This window comes from Somniosus microcephalus, chromosome 8 (genome assembly GCF_052327205.1).
Source record: "Somniosus microcephalus isolate GS21.2 chromosome 8, FLI_Smic_1.0, whole genome shotgun sequence".
In the NCBI taxonomy this organism is placed as follows: domain Eukaryota; kingdom Metazoa; phylum Chordata; class Chondrichthyes; order Squaliformes; family Somniosidae; genus Somniosus; species Somniosus microcephalus.
Genome location: NC_140994.1, coordinates 31,889,971 through 31,911,525, shown reverse-complemented (window position 1 = coordinate 31,911,525; position 21,555 = coordinate 31,889,971). Strand labels below are relative to the sequence as shown.

The 21,555-nt window shown below is 45.4% G+C and overlaps 1 protein-coding gene across 1 annotated transcript in view; it reads left to right on the top strand.

Annotated features, from left to right (window-relative positions):
- vwa2 (von Willebrand factor A domain containing 2) overlaps window positions 1-21,555 on the top strand; it is a 74,387-nt gene that overhangs the window by 26,061 nt on the left and 26,771 nt on the right. Inside the window, exons 8-11 of the mRNA XM_085996122.1 lie at window positions 2,215-2,270; window positions 4,581-4,688; window positions 8,938-9,516; window positions 12,542-13,093. Coding sequence (XP_085852248.1) covers window positions 2,215-2,270; window positions 4,581-4,688; window positions 8,938-9,516; window positions 12,542-13,093 — 1,295 coding nt within the window. The remainder of the gene's footprint in view (window positions 1-2,214; window positions 2,271-4,580; window positions 4,689-8,937; window positions 9,517-12,541; window positions 13,094-21,555) is intronic.

Below are 21,555 nucleotides of genomic sequence, written 5' to 3'. Positions count from 1 at the left end.
ATATTACATCTAGTTCCCTCGTCCAGATCATTTATATATATTGTGAATAGCTGGGGTCCAAGGACCGATCCCTGCGGTACCCCACTAGTCACTGCCTGCCACTCGGAAAAAGAGCCGTTTATTCCAACTCTTTGCTTTCTGTCTGCCAACCAGTTCTCTATCCAGTGGCCCAGTGGAGACTGACTGTCATGTCAAGCCTGAACTGTGTGAGAGGGGGCGGATGGCAAAGCCGTCCCCATTCCGCCTCCGTGCCCTTTTGCCAGGAGGCGGGAAGATGTGCAGCTTCGGGTCCCGTCTCCTGGGGGCGAGAAAGGCATTTAATCCTTTTAACTGCCTGTTAACAGGTAGTTAACAGGCAGAAAAAAGGATTAGTGCCATTTTACCTTCACAGGTGAAGGCTTCCCGACCTCGGAGAACCCCGCCGGGTTGGAGGAGACGTGGAGGAGGTCTGCGGCGGTCAGAGGCACCTGGAAGTAAGATGTAGAGGTGAGTGATGGGTGCAAGTGTGGAGTGGTAAGTATGCAAGGTGAGTGTTAAGTTTTAGAAAGTGTTTACTTACCTTGTTTTCTTCCTACAGCCTTCAGCCGTGGTGGATCGGGAGAGCCGACATCCTCCTTGTCAATTTCACAGACTGGCTGTTGGAACCTCCGAACCAACAGCCATGTGAAATTTGCAAATTTGAAACATTTGATGAGTCCTGAACACACAGGCTCATCAAACTAAAGAGAATGTTGTTACATCCGTGTAATAATAAGAAAAGGCCTGCAGAGAACGGTACAACAGGTGTTTACTCAACGTGGTTCAAACTGCAACTGAACTGTACAGATTACTACTCAACGTTATATACAGGTGTGGTCACTGCCGGTACTACAGTATACATGAGCTGTAAAAAGTAGTTCTCCCTCTTAAAGGTACATACATTACAAATGTCAGTGTTTGACAGCTTCACAGAGCTGTCAAACGCTGACGTTTCTTCTTCCAAGAAGTCTTGACAGATAGCACGTCTGACGTTGACGTGCTCTGTCAGTGACTTCCTCCCTAATTGGCCTGCTGAGCCCGCAGGGTGGGCTTAACAAGGTCAGTCAGGGGAAAATCCCTCTGGTTGGTCAGGCGAGGATGGAGGCGGGACATTGACACGACAAGCAGCTGTCCCGCCTCCAACTCACCTCCATTCACAAAACCTAGCCCTTAGAATCCATAATTCAAGGTCAAATTAGTGAGTAATTAGAGGCGCATGGGATAATTATGACAGCCACCAATGACTTGTTAAAAGCAAGTTCTGTTTGACAATATAACAGAGTTTTTTTGAATATGTGACATATTGTATAGATAAAGAGAATACAGTAGATGTATTGTATATGCATTTTCGAAAGACATTACACCGAAGGCTTATAAAAAAAATTCAAAAGATCACCAGATACTTATGGAGGAGGAAGACCATTTGGCCCATCTTAATTCATTCAGCCGAACAACACTACATTCAATAACAACAACTTCTTGTATTTATATAGTCCCTTTAATGTAGTAAAAAGCCCCAAGGCACTTCACAGGAGTATTATAAGACAAATTTTTTTGACACTGATCCATATAAGGAGAAATTAGGGCAGATGACCAAAAGCTTGGTCAAAGAGGTAGGTTTTAAGGAGTGTCTTAAAGGAGGAAAGAGAGGCGGAGAGGTTTAGGCAGGGAATTCTAGCGCTTAGGGCCTTGGCAACACAAGGCATGGCCACCAATGATTGAGCGATTATAATCAGGGATGCTCAAGAGGGCAGAATTAAAGGAGCGCAGATATCTCTGGGTGGTGGTGGTGGTGGGGGGGTGGGGTTGGTTATGGGGCTGGGGGGTTGTGGGGCTGAGGGGGGAGGGGAGTTGTGGGGCTGGAGGAGATTACAGAGATAGGGAGGAGTGAGGCCATGGAGGGATTTGAAAACAAGGATGAGAATTTTGAAGTCGAGGTGTTGCTTAACCACGAGTCAATGTAGGTCAGTGAACACATTCCCCCCATGAACAACATAATCAAAAACAATGTTTTTTGCAAAATCCACAACATAAATGGATTTAGTAAAGAATCAAGTGAAGGAACTAAGTTATACTTCATTGGGTGTGATTTCATAATATAAAGAGGGTACTAAACTTTGGATATTCTATAATATTTTACATTCTGTGCATGAAAATAACTTGATAATTGCTCACAGAAATTATATTTCTTTGCAGTTGGAAACGAGTTTATAAGACACATCTTGCTCGATGCTACAGGACAACTTGCCCAGGTATGCATTGCTTAAATAAACATTCCCACACGCTATCCTGGTCTTATGGCCAATTTTGTTGTTTATGTTGAAGCAGTTTCTCTTTAATTAATTTAAATGTGATTAAAAAAAGAAGATTGTGGTAAAAGCTTTTTATTAAGTACTATTGTATCTCCTAGAGCATTGCTGATAGTCAGCTGTTTTATAAGGATAAGAGTATTATTCTGTCTTAAAGTGCATCAGTGTGCAACTGGTTTGGCCTTTTAAAACCACAAGGTCTAAATAAGCACAATCTTAAAATAAAACTTGGGGGGAAAAAAGTCCCCAAAATCTTAGGTTCTTAAATTGGAATTAATGATCCTTATCTATGCCAGCAAATCTTTTGGCATTGCACATGGTAAGTTGAATAATTTATTATTTTATAAGGACAGCAATGTTATACCATGTAATGTACAATTATTATTCCGCCCCTGAATTGCATCTGTATCCTTTTAAAGTCATAGGGGGAGAAATTCGGCATTGCCCCGTTTGAGGTGCAATTATCGGCCGGGCGCAAAGTTTAGCGCCTGGCGCTAATTATCGCCTCCGACTGCAAACTTGGCTTCTACCGCCCCTGGAGGTGATTGGAGCGCTAAATCAGGCGCTACACACCTCTCTTAAGGCACTAATGGCAAGGAGTGAGGCGCTATCTCAGAGCGCTGGCGAAGCTCATATGATGTCAGTCAGCAATGGAACACAGACACACTGGCGCCGGCCAGTTCTTAAAGGGGAGGGTCCACCTTGCTCTCCATCCACACCCTGCTCATTGCAGGCTTGAATCTCAGCCTGGAGAGACCTGTACATCAATTCTGCTGGAAAGAACAATAGAGAGGCCCAGGGAAAGAGCTCAGAATGCAGCCCCCATAGTCTCTTCTAAATCGATGCAAGGAAGGTCAAATCAAAATGAACCTGCAAAGTGCTGCTCAGTACCCAAAACTCCTTCACACAGCATTGAATCTCTCCAGAAGTGTCTCTCTCTCTCTCTCTCTCTCTCTCTCTCTCAGAATACGTGGTGCAAAAATGTCACCGACAAAAAAAGGCAGGAAGCAGTCGCCTTTTAAATAGCGCTCCCCCAGTCCCTTCCCAACTGCAAAACATTCCCCTCAACCTGTCGTTGCTAGCAGGCAGTAAGGCAGGGGACGCCACTCATTATCCGGTCCGGGGGGCTACCGGGGCATTGCACGCTCGACTGACGTCACGACCTGTAGGCGCAGGAGATAGTGGCGTTAGTGTTTAGCGCCGCCGCAAAATGTCTAGTCAATTTCACGAGCGGCGCAAAAATCACCGTGCCCGGGTGCTAGTTGCTTTGCACTCCATTAGCGCCCTAATGGGAGGTGCAAATTTTCCCGAATTTCCCCCCCCCCCACAAAGTCTAATTGCTTTTAAGTAAAGAAGAGCATCAGGTCAATCAAAGTTAATTGTTTGACGAGTGAACGGTACAGCGTGAGGTCATTCAGTGTTTAGTTGCTCTTCAGGCTGCAGATTGGAATCAGGACAAAATGTCTAGCTTTCTTTTTCTAAGTGAGATTGCGAAGAATATTTTTAATGTTATAGGCTACAGACATTCTGACTCATGTGCTGATAAGGTATTTTCTGTTGGTGGGAGCATGTCTCTGTACATTCCATGAATGGATTTATTTTCTTAACGATTGTTGCAAGAAATTGGAATGAGTCAATTATTTGCAAAAAAATTGCCTGTAATTAAGTGTGACACAAGGTGTGACACAAAGTGTGATGTGACTGACAAGAAATACACATTACCTTTTTTTTATTATATTATAGATCAATAGATAGATTTTCTGAGATGTCTTTTATTTATAGTGCAGCACGGTGGCATAGTGGTTAGCACTGTTGCCTCACAGCGCCAGAGACCCGGGTTCGAATCCGGCCTTGGGCGACTGTGTGGAGTTTGCACATTCTCCCCGTGTTTGCGTGGGTTTTCTCCGGGTGCTCCGGTTTCCTCCCACAGTCCAAAGATGTGCGGGTTAGGTTGATTGGCTATGATAAATTGACCCTTAGTGTTAGGGGGATTAAATAGGTGGGGTTACAGGGATAGGGTGGGATATGTGTTGGGGTTACGGGGATCGGGTGGGATATGTGTCGGTGCAGGCTCGATGGGCCGAAATGGCCTCTATCTGCACTGTGGGGTTTCTGTGATTCTGTGATATAGTGGGCTTGTACAATTAGTAGTTATGGATATTTAACAACTATTTCCATTGTTTTCTATTCAAAGAGATCACTTTATTGTTAACAGTGAAAATCTTAACAATGTTCATTTAAAACCCTTAATAGATCCCTGTGATTCACAGCCCTGTCACTATGGAGGCACATGTATCTCAGAAGACTTTGAAAAGTACCACTGTGTCTGCCCTGTAGCATTTGGAGGAGATTTTACTTGTGGTAAATCGGTTTTACATTCATTTTGATATTATCACAATGTGTACATAGATATATTTATGCTGTTCTCTTGCTGCACCAGTTTCTTAAATCTGTGCTTCATTCAGTCTATTTGTCAACACTGTTGCTACTGGATGCTGCATACAAATCTGGATCAATTGAATTGGTACCTTGCAAGTTTTGTTTGAAATAGTCAGTTCGACATAAACCCTCAGTTGATCCATCGTTGTTTGAACAAACACCTGAGTGCTGATAACTGCACATCTAATTTGTCCTAAGGAGGATTGTACTTTGAACAAGACTTGAATACCAAGACTCACTGAGAATAGCACATTGGAATTGCTATACTTGTATTCATCTGGAAAAATTAGAGCTCTGTAGAATTTCTGATGTATGAAATATTATTGGAATTTCAAATCATGATGGAAGTATTACATTTTCCCCAATTATTCTTGTCTTTAAAGGGGCATGCCATACCATGGAAGTTACCAACAGCGGTGGCACGACATAACATGGCAGCAGGTTGTAAACCTGTGGCTGTGTTTTAGTATCATAGTACATTTGGATAACCTTTTTACATAGATACAGATGGAACAGTTTAAATGCATCAAAGATATGATAGAGTCATAACGGCACAGAAGCAGGCCATTCGGCCCATCGAGTCCGTGCCATCTCTCTGTAGAGCAATCCAATCAGTCCCATTCACCTGCTCTATCCCCGTAACCCAGCAAGTTTATTTCCCTCAAGTGCCTATCCAGTCTCCCCTTGAAAACATTGAGGGGGAGAAATTGACTATAGCCCCGTTTGGGGCGCCAGCCTTGCCAGGGCGCTAAAAGTAGCGCCCCGGAAGCATTCGTGGCCGCCCGCCGGAAATTCAGTGGTAGCGCCCCAAAGGGAAGCGCGGCGCTACTGGAGGCGCCCCGCATCCCTCTTGGGGCGCTGCGACTGAATATCGTGCCACACGCTGCGGCACGTCGCGCTGCGGTATTGCAGGCCTTCCTCCCCTTCTTAAAGGGGAGGGGCCTTGTGCAGCGCAATCTGGGGCCCAGCTGGGCCCCCGAGGATCGCGAGTGCCGGCAAAAGAGCCCGGTGTTCAGGAGGCCAGGGATGGGAGCGCAGGCAGGTGCTGGCAGGCGGCCAACAACAAAAATGGCCGCCCCGCACCTCTCCTTTAATTTGTGCCTCCCCCGCCGCAGGTAGGCCCCACTGAACCGGTCGCACATAGCGTCCGGCGGTAAATCAGGGGGCGCTTCCAAATATCACGGCCAGGGCGTGAGCGGGGCGCTGCGCACACCGATGATGTCATCGGTAGCGGCGCAGCGCTAACGGCTAGCACCACCACTAGTGTCCCGCGGAATTTAGTGGGAGGCGTAGGCAGTGGCTTGCAACCCACTTAGCGCCCTCTTAAGGCGCTAACGGGTGGTGCAGCCAACTGAATTTCTCCCCCTGAGTGTCTCCGCTTCCACCACTTTCGTCGGCAGCGAGTTCCATGTCGTTACCACACGCTGCGTAAAAAAGTTTTTCCTCACATCCCCCCTGTATCTCTTGCCCAAAATCTTAAATCTGTGTTCCCTAGTCCTTGTACGATCAACTAGTGGGAACAGCCTTTCCGCATCTAGCCTATCCAAACCCGTCATAATCTTGTACACCTCTATCAAATCACCTCTGAACCTCCTTTGCTCTAGTGAAAACAAATCCAGCTTCTCCAACCTGTCCTTGTAACTAAGATCCCCCATCCCTGGAACCATTCTGGTAAATCTCCTCTGCACCCTCTCAAGGGCCTCACATCCTTCCTAAAGTGTGGTGACCAGAACTGGACGCAATACTCCAGTTGTGGCCTAACCAGTGCTTTATAAAGATTCAGCATAACTTCTCAACTTTTGTACTAAATACCTCTATTTATGAAGCCCAAGATCCCATATGCTTTGCTAACCACTCTCTCAATAGCAATATTGAAAAGATCCTGGGAAGTTGCATGCCATGTTGGATGCTATAAAACAGCCAGTTTGTTTACATCACACATTACCTGCTGTTCCATTGATTTCAATGGGATGAAAATCGGGCGGATTCTATAATGGGGTAGGTGATTCGCTTCACCAGTTTACTGGCCAAGCAGTGAAGATAAATATTATCCCCACTGAGTGGTTACCAGGTACTTCCTGCAAGGAGGACATGAGAATTGGTGGGTGGATCATTCTAGCATGCAGTCCATAGTCCTAGCAACCAGCTTTAGAGCAGCATTGACACCAGCTTAAGAGGAGGACAGTTACCTGCCCTCTCAGTCAGGGAATGGGGGCCTGGCTTGTAAAGGCTTTATTGCTGCAATGCCCCGGCAATCAATGTGTGTCTGTAATTGACTGGTAACAACGGTAATCCCAGAAGTAATATGAAATTCAGTAAATTATCACATAAAATACAAAATTATGTTCAAGCTTCAGATCCATTAGGAGCAGCGTCACAGCTCATTATTATTAATGGTATCCTACTTAAAAGCCGCTGCATCAGCAACCATAGTTAACGCAGAGAAGAACTGGTCATTAGATTATCACCAGATTAGCGCAGTGGTCTAATATGATATCAATAGGAAATGTGTATGAGAGGTCACTTTCTGATTTCCATTTAAATGAATGTTGTGCTGCTCATGCCTGAATTTCCAACATGCACTGCCAGTGGATGATGGCAGGAAACTAACCCTATTGTATCATCAGTTTAGTAACAGGCCATATACTATTGACTGCCACTAGACCAACTTGTTTTCTATATGGTTTAGAGAAACCCTTAGCCAGGTATGATCTTTATCCGACTGCAGCATTTCTTGGCAAACAAGTTCAATGTTTTATCAGCATTCATCTGTACCTACTGATCATAAGAATACTGACTTATCGCGTACATCTGATAAACCACCATCTGCTTATCTTAACTGCTTATCTATTGGTATCTAACTGTACTCTGCCTGTATGTCTGCCAGCTGAATGCTAAACAATGTGTGGTCTGATACCATTATATTAGCAGAGTCACAGGAGCAGTGCCAGTTAGAAAACAATCACATTAACCCTGTGAGGGAAGGAATCGTTTTTTTTAAAGTACAAGGGGGAAAAATTGGGTCGCACCCCCTTTGGGGCGCTAACTTTGCTAGGGCGCTACTTTTAGCACCCCGAAAAAATTAGCACCCCCACGGCCGAAATTCACCAGTAGCGCCCCAAGAGGGAGGCGGGGCGCTACTGGAAGTGTCCTGCCTGCCTCCCTCTTGGGGTGCAGCGAGTGAATATCAAAGGGGAGGGGCGACCCAGGGCCCAGCTGGGCCACCAGGGATCGGAGTGCAGGTGCTGGCAGGCGGCCAGCAACAAAAATGGCCGCCCGGCACCTCCCCATTAATTTGCGCCGCCCCGGCCGCAGGTACGCCCCCCTGACCCTGTCGGACATAACATCTGGCGGTAAGTCAGGGGGTGCTACCGAAGATCACAGCAGGGGCACGAGCGGGGCACTGCTCACGGCAATGATGTCATCGCCGGAGGCGCAATGCCGCGGGGCGCTAACGGTTACCACCGCCGCTAACCTCCCGCTGAATTTCGCAGGAGGCGTTGGCGGCACCACACCCAGGCGCTAATTGCTTTGCACCCCATTAGCACCGAATTTTCCCCCCCAAGTTTATAATGATAGCCTTTTCTGCTATCAATCTTTTATTTACTGATTTTTTTAAAACTAAAAATACACATTTCTGTTCTCAAAAAGTCTGCATTATTTCTCAGGCTAAATATTATAAAGTGAAACTGCAGCAATGGATAAGACTGCAGGACAGTCAATAATCTGACACTGAGCCCCTTCAAGTTGGATGTGGGTGTCCGAATGAATTCTTTCATAATCCTACATCTAACTGTGATGAAACGTCCAGGAAAACGTTAGAAAACCTAGTTTTAAAAGGATTAAAATGAAGATCGACCTTAACAGGAGCTGTATAAATAAAGTCTGTACACATACACTATTGTAACAATTGTGCTTTTATATTATAAGCGTGTTATGTAATACAGTATTCTATTTGTGGTTGTTCCAGTGTACTGCTGATGTTGACTATTTGTTGATGGATAGTTCACCTGAGTATGACATTGTTCATAGTTTCACTAGCTTGAAAAATTTCCTTCGTGAATGTACAGAAAGTATCAATGGTGTTCATAGAATGAATTAAAGCTTTGCCACAAATGGTTCTTCTTCTATGTAATTGTATTTAGAATATATATTTTTTTAAATTTAACAGCTCCACCACAAGGCCTTGACTGCAGTGTGGATCTTTTGCTGCTAATTGATGGCTCTTCCAAAACGACCCTTGAAGAATTTCTTCAGTACAAAGCATTTGTGAAAAGGTTTCTCCAGGCCGTGGTGACTGCAGATAGTCGGGTCAGTGTTGGAGTGGCGCAGTTCAGTGATGGTGTCCAAATGGAGTTGTCAATGGGACAGCACAGGAATGTATCGGAAATTGTTAAAAAGATCGACTCGATGCGTTTTAAAGGGGGCAGCACAAAGACTGGCAAAGCTCTGCGTTACCTCACCCAGTTTGGATTTAAAACTCGATCGACGTCTACACATGTTCAAGAAGACCGTCCCCATGTTTTAGTTCTGCTAACCGACTCAAAAGCAGAAGATTCAGTTACTGAATCAGCCAAGTATGCCAGAGAGCGCGAGATCTTCCTTCTTGCAATTGGCAGTCAGAGTCTTCAGTCTGAACTGGATGGAATTACAGGAAGTTCACAGCATACTGTCACATATTCAAATCCCCAGGACCTCTTCAATAAGATTCCTGAACTCAGAACAAAAATCTGCAGCATTGATAATCAAGGTATGTACACTTTCCTAAATTTGTCCTTCACATTTTGTTTTGTCTGATAGCAGCACAGTCAGATAGAACATGGGCCCACAGATATTTTGTACCATGAACTCAATGTATGAAAAATCAGTCCCACACATGATAAATTACAGAGCACATCTAACCTGTTAGGTGGAAGCACCATGTGGAGTCACTGGCCTGGAATTTGCGGTGGGTAATAACGGCGAACTAACAGGTTGATTGGCTATGATAAATTGACCCTTAGTGTTAGGGGGATTAAATACATGGGGTTACGGGGATAGAGTGGGATATGTGTTGGTGTAGGGGTTACGGGGATCGGGTGGGATATGTGTCGGTGCAGGCTCGATGGGCCGAATGGCCTCTATCTGCACTGTGGGGTTTCTGTGATTCTGTGAACAGCGGTCGCCGTTATTACCCCTCTGAAACTGACTGCAACTTTAGGATTTAGTGTGCCAACATTGGCTCTGCTGTGGACCCTGCCCCCATAGCCTGCAATCAGTCAAACTGAGGAAAACTTGGGCTTTTCCATGGTAATATCACTGTTAAATATCCCATTAAATGTTAAGTGCTTTTTGAATAGGAGTAACTGGGGTTTTAACAGCTTATTGACCAGTAAACAAGCGTACTGACCTGATAAACTAATTTTTATATTTGTGGAGTGTCAAATTAAATTTGTTCATGATATTTGAGCTTCTACCTTATCTCCATGTGCGAGTCCCAATCTTTATTTCGCTTTCTGTAACATTTTTAATAAGTCTGGATAAAAGCAGCTTCTCGTTTCCTGTCTGTGAGAATTCTGCAATGTGATTGGCTGCTTAGACAGCTTGTTGATGTCACATCAGCATCGCACTAAGGATTCCCACTACAGAGCGCTGAAATCAATTGAACGGCCAAAAAGGCCAACCTCTCGCCACAGAGATTGCGAGATCTCTGTGGGCAGCTTTCTTCGGGGCCTATGGCGAGCACCTTTGCTTTGCTGCTGACCGCAAATTACGGGCCAAAGTGTTTCTCTGCAGGAAGGAAGGCAGGAGGAAGACTTACGGTGCATTTGGTGGGTAGTTACAGAACTGTAATGACAGAGCCCAAGGAGCTGACCTTCTGCCTATTCTGTCAGCCAGGGAATGATGCATGGTGCAGGGAACCTGACAAGAGAGGACTTTTTTTTTTATAAAGGAAAACGATATGAATTACAACTTTTAATCAAAACTGCAGAATTAACTCTTTTTTCTATTTCATATTCGATACACATCCACTTTATATATGGTAAAAGCTGAAGATTTTGAATATTGCAATTATCATCAAAATTTTATGGACCCCTAACACTCTTCATAATACACTACTTTTTGATGTATATCTTTGCACCTTGTCTCTATCAGACAAAATATGCTATCTGTTAGACAAAACATACAACCCTTTATTCCTCCCACACTATTGGAAATGCCAGGAATGCGCTTCACAGTTTTTGTTATTAACTCCAAACAGAACAGTAAAGCTAACGTCCTGGGGAAAGAACCAATCTGTTTTAACAAGTGGGCTGAGCACAAAAGTTACCCTTTGAAACCCCCTTCTCAAAAAACCCACCCTTGACCCTTCTACTTTTGCCAAATACCAGTCCATTTCCAACATTCTTTTTCTCTCAAAGGCCCTTGCACACATCGTTACTTCCCGTCTCTCCCATAACTCGCTGTCTGAATCCCTCCAGTTTGCCTTTTGACCTCCTCACAGCACCAAAACTGCCCTAACCAAAGTCACAAGCAATATCCCGTGTGACTGTGATGCTTATCCCAACTCATCTTCCTCAGCCTCTCCGCAGCATTTTACATGGCTGAATTTGCCATCCTCCTCCAACATTTTTCCTCTGTCATCCAGCTTCATGGGACTACCCTCGTATAATTATATTCCTTTCAACCTGAATGTAGCTAGTGCATCTCCAGCACAAGGCATCTCCTTGGTCCTTGGTGACGTCAGCTATAGGCATGGGGTTAGCTTCCAAATGTATGCCTTGATCGCTCACCTGCCTCTGTGCTAGTCAGACTGCTTGTCCAGTATCCAATCTTGGATGAATCACAACTTCCTCCAGCTCAACATTGGAAAAACAAAGCCAACGTCTTCAGGCCCCACAATAAACCTCACTTCCTTGCCACTGATTCTTTCCCCATCCCGAGGCACCGTCTCGGGTTCAACCAGAAAGTTCACAACCTTGGGGTCCTGTTTGACCCCGAGTTTAGTTTCAAATGCCATATCCTCTCCATGACAGAGATCACCTGCTTTCACCTCCTCAACATTGTTTGCCTCCACCCCACCTCTGCTCCTTCATCACTGATACCTTCATGCATGTCATCATTACTTCCAGACTTTACTCTTCCAATGTTGTCCTTTCTGGCCTCCTATCCAATACCATCATGACCAGAACTTGTGGAAAACTCTGTCACATGCATCCTGTCCCACATACCCATGTCCTCATTGACCTGCACAAGCTCCCCATCATCTCTTGTCTTTAAACCACACCAGGGCCTCACCTTACCCTATCTCTGCCATCTCCTGCAGCCCTGAATCCCTCACCAAACTCTCAATTCCACTGACTCTGGCTTTTTGTGCATCCTCCCTCCTTTCATTCCACCGTAGGTGGCAGAGCCTTCAACCGTTTGGATCCTACTCTCTGGAATTTATTCCCTAAATGTCTCTGCCTCCCTCCTCTCCTTTAAAAATCTTTCCAAAATCCACCACTTTGACCATGCCTTGGGTCACACCTCCTAAATCCTTCTTTTTCCTGGCTTGATGTTTGTTTTCCTTATGCCTATTTGGATAGTGCTGTGGGACATTCTTTACATTAAAGGTGTTGTATAAATGCAAGTTGTTGTTTGTGTTGTTGTCCAAATCTATACAAGTAGGAACAGGTGACCAATTCTTTCCAGTGCTTTGCACTCCCATCTTGTTTTTTTTCCTTTTGGAATGGGCTGGTCAGTGGAAACCTTCATGAGAATTTATAATTCTGTGTTTATTTCTGTCTCTGCAGGATGCTTGTCTCAGCCTCTAGATCTGGTCGTTGCTTTGGATGCATCTGCTGGAGTTGGAAAGGACAATTTTGATCAGGTGAAAGATTTCATGAAAAGTGCCATCATGCAGTTTGAGATCAACCGTGATGTTACCCAAGTTGGCCTTGTGATTTACGGGAGCAGATCTAGGACAATCTTTGGCCTTGATGCTTTTGATTCAGGTACTAATCTCCAGAAGGCAATTAGCTTGGCCCCTTATTTGGGCGGAACGGCTTCCACTGGCAGTGCTCTCCTTCACATTTACGATGATGTCATGAGTATCCGGCAAGGAGCCCGACCTGGTGTGAACAAAGTGGTTGTGGTGCTTACAGATGGGGCAAGCACCGATGATGCAGCAGTTCCTGCACAGACCCTGAGGAATAATGACATCACAGTTTTTGCTGTCGGAATTGGTGATGCGCAGAAGGAATCATTGCTAAGGATCGCTGGTTCTGCTAATTACATGGTAACTGTGCCGTCCTATGAAGATTTGAAACATTTTGAAGATATTGTCGTTCACAGAGTGTGTGAAGGTAATTGTCTGCATCTTGCTGAAAGCATTCCCAGGATGATTTTTTTTTAACTATTTCTTCAGGCGTTAAATTCATGATTGTTATTTAAAGTCAGACTCAGAACTGGCCACAGAAAAGCTTGCTTTGAGAAGAAAGTGAGCTCCAAACTGTGTCAGAGAAAAGTTGCAGGAAAGTCCCTGATTGGATTTCATTGTGAGCGGATTGGTGCAGTGATAGGACCCCTACAATTGGCCTCAATGTGCCTGTGGTAAAGGAGGGGAAAAATTGGACACCAATCTCACTCTTAGATCACTATCCATGACTCCTGCTGCAAATGTACATGTGTGGACAATGGATGAGGAGAATATTAGCTTTGGCTTTGATGCCCCCCGCCCCCCCATCCTAAAAGTTGGATTGCCCACTGAGGCACGGTTAAGATGTACGTACACATGAAGAGGAGTGGAAGGGAAAAAAAATGACAGAATATTGACAGTAATGAAATATATTTTAAAGACGACCATTGGGATAGTAAAGTCTGGAGGTGTTTTTAAGTAGCAGTCCAGTGTTTAACCTTTAGACTCCAGAGAATTATAAGCTTACTGGGCAAGCCAAGTTTTTGAGCTCACACATGGTAACACTAAAACAAGCAGTAATGTTACAGTATTAGCACTATGCAGACATTTGGTAGTTTTATAACCGGAATAATAACGCTATCATACTAAAAACAAATGCTTAAAAAAAAAGTAGGAAGTTTGAAACACTTCTCTTCACCCATCTTCATTTTTTATTCTCCATTCTTTCCATCTTTCATTTTTCTTTAATTCAAATTTTTAACTCATCCCCACTACTTTATCTCTCTTTCTCCCCTTGGTGGGTTTTTTTTCCATCCATTCACAACCAGCTTTTCTGTGTCACTCCACTGTCACCTGCATGCCTTCTGCAGTTCCAACGTTTCTCTTCTACCACGCTTTTTATTTTTGGCCATTTGCAGTCTACCCAGCGCCCTGCTACTTTATGCCTCTTCCTCAGTAACAATGTCAGAAGGTGCAGAAATCCGCAATGCACATACAGCTAGGCATCAGGTTATAATAAACAGAAAGTTAAGGAAATCGGTGGCACCCAAATGTCAACTCTCAAAAGTAAGAGGTATCTTATCAGCAACACAGATATATAAAATAAAGTGACAATTACCCTTAAAACCATATCCATGCACAAACGAGAGCAAACGCAAATAGAGAGAGTAGCGGATACAGATGTTGTAACAAAGATACACGTCACAGAACAAAGAGACAAATCTGGGGGATCAGAAATAGACACAGATGAGTCATAGTCGCAAAGTAATGCAGACAAAAATGACACAGCAAGACAACTCGCCATGTGCAACTACATAGGAGATTCACTAATCAGTAATGAGCACCAAGGGGCTTACCTTATCCACACTAAAGCAGTTAGGTGTAGAATGCCATCCCATTAAAACTGTAAGCCTCCTCCAGCCCTACAACCCTCCAAGAGCTCTGTGTTCCTCCAAATCTGGACTCTTATGCATTCCCATTCCCTTTTTCCCACCATTGGTGGCCATGCTTTCAGTTGTCTAGGCCAGAAGCTCTGGAATTACCTTCCTAGACCTCTCTGCCCCTCTCTCCTCCTTTAAGACCCTCTATAAAAAGTACCTTTTTGACCAAGTTTTCAGCCGCTCCTCCTTTAGCTTGTTATCAATTTTTGTCCAATTATGGCTCTGTGAAGCGCCTTGGGACGTCTTCCTATAGTAAAGGCATTATATAAATTCAAGTTGTTGTTGTTGTAACCATACCACATTGCCAGATCTTAGCAAATTGCTGAAAGACGTGATTCAGAATTGACATATCTAATAAGGTACAAGACAGGGTTGCGGGGGTGGGGAAAGGGTAGCATGTCCACAAAGCAAACAATAAAAACCTGCACCTCCGTTGAAACCTCAACATCATGAAACAACAGGGCTGCCGGAAATCAGCTGGGGGAGAAAGCCACCCCAATATGTTGCATTTGTTTTCATACTGGGTAGTGGCATGCTATTGTTAGGCTGTATCATGAATTTCAGGCTTCTAAACCAGAAACAAATTTGTGGGGCTGGATTTTCATTTGGCAGTTGGGAAGGAGGCGAGACTACAACTTTCGGGTTTTAGTCCCGCCTCCATCGACGTCCGGCCAATCGACGCAATTTTAACTTGATTGACCTTGTTGAACCCGCCCAGCGGGCTCAGCAGGCCAATTAAGGGCCACCCGGCAACAGGTGACGTCACAGACTGAAATTTCATCTGTCAAGAGTTTTTGACAGATGAAATATCAGTGTTTCACAGCTGTTTGAAGCTGTCAAACACTGACAGTCTGACTTCTAACCTGAGTCCTTCTCCACAGACTCAGTTAGAACTCTCACCGGCACTGAAAGCTGAAGGCTGTCACTTTTGACAGATCGCAGCCATTCAGCTTTCAGTGCCGGCTGAGTGATGGATTCCCAACGCCTAGAGGAAGAAAGGCTGTTAAGGTAAGTACAGGTAATTTAAACTTCTTTACACACTTTAGACCCACCAAACACACTTACCTTTGCACTCATGCACCCATCACTCACCTGAACACCGACATCTCGACCCCTCCAAGTCCTTCAACCCGACGGCCCGCCTGCTCTAACCTGGCGTCGTTTGAAGCCGTCGGGAATCCCACACGACACCCCTCAAAATAGGGATTAGGCTAAAAACTGCCTGTTAACTACCTGTTAACAGGCAGTTAATTGGCACTAATCCCTTCCCGCCTCGGGTCGGCAGGTCCCAGTGTGGGGTGGGTACCCACCTCCTCTGAACCTTGCGTGGAGGCAGGTTTTGGGCGGGATGGTGTCGGGACCTCCGAATTTGGGATTTTTGCCCCCCCTGCACGCCTAAAAGCCCGCCTCACGGCAAGCTGAAAATCTGGCCCATGGTGTTTCAATGTGAATGCAGTTTTTCTGATGTTGCTTATAAAATGAACGTATGAAAAAGGACAAGAAAAGACCAGAAGGTCCATTGAGCAAGTCCCGTCCCAGCAATGGAGTAACTCACACATACCATAATTTCAATCTCCACCTTAAGAACATAAGAATTAGGAGCAGGAGTAGGCTATTCAGTAAGATCATGGCTGAACTTCTACATCAACTCCAGTTTCCCACCTGATCTCCATATCCCTTGATTACCCGCGAGCCTTCCCCACCCCATAGCTATGCAATCTCCTGGGTGAGACAGAAAGACAGAGAGATAAACCTTAGGCCAATTTATCACAGAACAGAATCACAGAAACCCCACAGTGCAGATAGAGGCCATTTCGGCCCATCGAGCCTGCACCGACACATATACCACCCGATCCCCGTAACCCCTACACCAACACATATCCCACCCTATCCCTGTAACCCCACGTATTTAATCCCCCTAACACTAAGGGTCAATTTATCATAGCCAATCAACCTAACCCGCACATCTTTGGACTGTGGGAGGAAACCGGAGCACCCGGAGGAAACCCACGCAAACACGGGGAACCCTGGGAAATTCCTTTCTGACCTATAAAGTGGAACAAGCTCGCTCCAGCAAATCACAGGGACAAGTGACTTTTTTTTTTAATGAGTTCTTTGGGCTGTGGGCGTCGCTGGCAAGGCCAGCATTTATTGCCCATCCCTAATTGCCCTTGAGAAGGTGGTGGTGAGCCGCCTTCTTGAACCGCTGCAGTCCATGTAGTAACTGAGTGGCTTGCTAGGCCACTTCAGAGGGCAGCTAAGAGTCAACCACACTGCTGTGGGTCTGGAGTCACATGCAGGCCAGACCGGGTAAAGACGGTAGATTTCCTTCCCTAAAGGACATTAGTGAACCAGTTGGGTTTTTACGACAATCCGATAGTTTCATGGTCACCATTACTGATACTAGTTTTTTTTAATTCCAGATTTATTTAATTAACTGAATTTAAATTCCCCAGCTGCATTTGGACTAGAATCTGTACAAATATATTAAAAAGGAGGACAGGAAAGGACCACTGAGGCTATCCCATCCCAGCATGGTATAACTGACACGCACCATCGCCCAATATCAACACGCTAGCCTTGTGTTTTGCGCCCAATGGGTTTTTAAAATATCCTTTAATATATTAGGTTTCAGTTAAGTAAATATAAACCAGTCACAATAGTAACAAGACATATTGCCTGTAAGCCAGTTGAAATACAGTAAATACAACTAGGATAAACAAAATGAGCAGTGTAATTATGTAAGCCACAATTCAGTGCAGGTGGAAACTTGTGAAGTTCCATTAAATAGAGTTCTACTAAAACATATTATTGAACAGAGCTGTGGAGTGTGCCAACCATTTCCATTGACTTCTTACGCTGAACTGATGCCTTTCATCTTTTTCCAAAGAGTAATGATCTCAAGTGCTGCATCTCACCGAAAAATTAAACAAGATCCACCTCTCTTAATGCTTCTCTAAATGACTCTCGGCGCTCGAAATTATCCCGAGAGCTTTCTCGAAATCAGCTCTAACTTACTTTTTGGCTGTGACTGATAAACTAGAATATCAAACTTAGCTAGCAAATTCCCAGGAATTGTTTAAAAAAAAAACTACTGTTTGTGTGTGGGGTGTGGGGGTGGGGGATGAGGGAGTTGTGAAACCCATCTCACTAAGTTGCCCTTTTTCGGCTGTTTATTGTCTATTTGTTTTACTGCACATCAATCTGGATATCCCATTTAAAAGTAGTTCATCATAATTCTTTAATAGATCAGGTTTATTAGTTAGCTTATTATTAAAAGGGTTCTTATTCATCAGAATGTTCACTAAAAACTCATCAGGAGGTACTTTAATTGACCACGTCAACTACCAGTTTATCCATTTAGAAGGCATCCTGCAGTTGAAAATGGCAGGGAAACAGCGGCCGCCCTTGATCGCCCGAGGCCCGCTTAATGCGGTCTTTAGGCAGGGCTGTAAATGGGAACCCTGCACTCCTGCCCGAAACCATCGGGAGGCTGCTTGACTATGCAAATCGGGGTCATACGCTGATTGTAATTTTTCAAGTACAAATGGCTGGAGCCAAGCACGCTTGCTCTGCATATTTTGTACCAGGCGGTGAGAGGCCGGTCGGAAAATGGCTTGGAATATTTTGTGGGAGAATTTTTGTGAGACCAGGAGGAACTTCTGCCCACTGGATAGTGCCCCCCGCCCCCCGCACCCTTTACTCCCGACTTCCAGCATGGCTTGCTCATGCAGCTGCAGGATTTCCGTGGTCCCCCCTCCTGGTTTGGTGAGCTGCCTGCTGCCACTCATTGAGCACTTGGCATCTAGTCCATTGTATTCTAATGAGACTGAATCCATCGGGTGGGTGCTGCCGATGCACAACCGACTTTGTGCATGTTTTGGATGAAAGTTCAAAATGGCCCCCATTATGTTTTGCTGCTTATCCTCATCTCCCAGCATCCTTTGCTATGCATTGTAACCAATAACGTGACAGAGGTGACATCTAAAGTTGATCCAAGTCGACATAATTTGACTCAATTTTGATTTGAAAGAAACTGCAGAGGTCATCCATGGTCAAAACCCTGTTTTTCTGAAAATGCTGTAGGTGCAATTAGATGACATCAGATTTTTTATATTTGTTCCTGGGATATGGATGTTGCTGGCAAGCCCAGCTTTTATTGCCCATCCCTAATTGCCCTGGAGAAGGTGGTAGTGAGTCACCTTCTTGAACCGCTGCAGTCCTTGTGGTGAAGTGCAGTGCTGTTAGGGAGGGAGTTCCAGGATTTTGACCCAGCCACAATGATGAAGGAACGGCGATATATTCCCAAGTCAGGATGGTGTGTGACTTGGAGGGGAACTTGGAGGTGATGGTGTTCCCATGCGCCTGCTGCCCTTGTCCTTCTAGGTGGTAGAGGTTGTGGGTTTGTGAGGTACTGTTCAAGATATTACCCAATTCACCTCCTGATGTGTTTTATTTAAAAGTAATTCACAATTCTGATGAATAAGAGTACTTTTAATAATGAGCTGATAATCCTGATCTATTAAAAGGTGATGCATTAGCTGAAACATTATGGTGAACTGTTTTTAAATGGGTTATCCAACCTGATTAATTGTGCAATAAAACACAATAGTTTAAAACTGAGGTAAATTACCACAAGGTCTTAATGTGACTTCCCTCCTTGTAAGCCTGACTAAGCTTCACAAAGCCAATGATATTTAAGACAACCATCAGTATCACTTTGATTTTCTTGTAAGCACAATAACTTTTAACTTGTTTGTTTATATAATAATTCATGTACCTTTTCTTCCCCTCATTTTTTAATCCCCTTGAAACTCCGATGCTTTATCTGTTGCATAAATATTTTTTTGCACCAGTATCCATAGACTGTCTTCTATATAAGAAAAGTGCAGAGAAATATCAACATTTCCGTTGTGGTTGAGAGTTTTTTTCATACATGTATTTAGATTAAAGCTGTGATTGATGGACTAGAATAGTACCTAACTCGGTCAGTGGTACATAGCAACAGGCGCCATTGACATGATTCTTTAACAACCTGACGGAGGTAAAGGCCTAGGATTTCTGTCGCCACACCCCCCCAACCTTGATTGGGTTGCATCTACAAGGGGTGCTGGATTTCTGCCCTGCGTGGAGGTGTACTTTGAACCCAACCAACCATCTGACCTTGGGATTATATTTAAATACAGGAAGCAGGCTCCACAGCCTCCTCTGGAGAGTCCCGTTGTGAATGAGAGTGCAGTTCCACCGAGGTCAGCTAGAGCTTAGGAATATGGACAGCCTCCAGGCTTCCTGCCAAATTTAAAACCTTTTTAAAAGTATGGGCACTCAGAGTCATAGAGGCCCTTCTCTTTGGTGTGTGCAAAGGCAGGCTTTCTGAGCGCATGCACGGGCCCAGATTCCTCAAAGAAATCCAGGGCCACCACTGCTGTCATGACGATGCTGGCTGCCTGGGCCTAACAGTTGCCCCCTGTATCCAGAATTCAAAGGAGACGAGTCACACAAAATGTTGGAGACTATTTCCCCTGATGTGCATATCATTAGCATACACCACCCATAGGGTCAGACGCACTTTCCGCTCCGTGCCCTGTGCACCTGGAAATGAGCGGAGGGTGGTGGTGGGGGGATTGCAAGGAGATAGGGACATGGTAGAGCACCTCTTTTACATCCCTGCTCTCCCCAAATCCACTGAAACATCACTGGGGGGAGGTTAAAGAGGGAAATATGGCGGTACCACTGGTTGTCCCTTACATTGAGACACATAATTCCCTTTAACTTACTTATGTATGTATAACTTACCTGTTGGGGCCGTTGCCCCTTTAACTTACCTGTTAGGCCGTTGCCCCTTTAAGAGGCGACCTAACGCGCTGACGTCACGCATCACGTGACGCACGCGCGCCGGCCGCCGGCCCGACTCGGTCTTCCAAGACAGCCGCCGGCACAGCCCGGCCTACCGCGACTTCGGCCGCATCGGCCAGCTGACGGGAGCGACGCGATCTCCCGCTCCCGCGGCAAGCACCGGCACAGCCTGGCCTCACGACCTCGGCCTCAACGGCCAGCCTCCCTACCGGGGAGACGCACCGATGCAACGGCGCAGGTCACGTGACCGGCTAAGCGCACACGAACGTGCTGACGTCACGACGCGGTCACGTGACGCCCAAAGCGCGGGAACACACAGCAGAGCATGATGACGTCATCACGCTCCCCACAGGACTGCGAACTCAGTCCTCGTGGAGTCCCCGCTGGGACAAGACCTACACCATGGTGCTCCTACAGTCAGCCATCTTACCTGCTATCTTACCTGCTGTAATTAGCCTGTTCCTGTAAATAAACAACTTGTTTATAGTTCGTCGAAGTCAAACTCTCTTATTTAGTGGCGATCTACACGAACCGCTACATTGGTGACCCCACGACGTGAGTACGGGAGCTCATCAATTCCAACGCTACAATTGGTGAACCCGTATCCGTGAACGATTTTCACGGTAGCAACGCGCGCCTGAACCTCGTCTTCACTCAAGACGACCAACGCACAACCGACGAACAACCACGGAACAGCAACCGCCTAACACCGATTCCACCAAAAGCGACCCCGTCTTTGCGTACGTCTTCACAAAGGAAGCGCAGCTTGGAGGTGAGCCCGTTTTTCATGAATGATGTCACAGAGGTAGAGCGCGACCAACGGCAACCGTCATCCACCAGCGCTACAATTGGTGGGTTTGTGAACGTCTTTCACAAACGAAGCACGCTATGGAAGCATCAGCCGTTCTGCTGTCGCTACCGCAATCCAGGGAGCCACGGTCTCCCTCGTGCTTTATGCAGGTAGAAGTCCTGTTCGCCGAGAACATCGATGCGGCACAGACCACGCATGTGTTCACGGTCTCCGTATTCGACTCTTCTACCGCCACACGGATCGTCTGCCTCTACATCCAAAGCAACAGCAAGTATACATCTCTCCAAGCGCGGGGTACAGCAT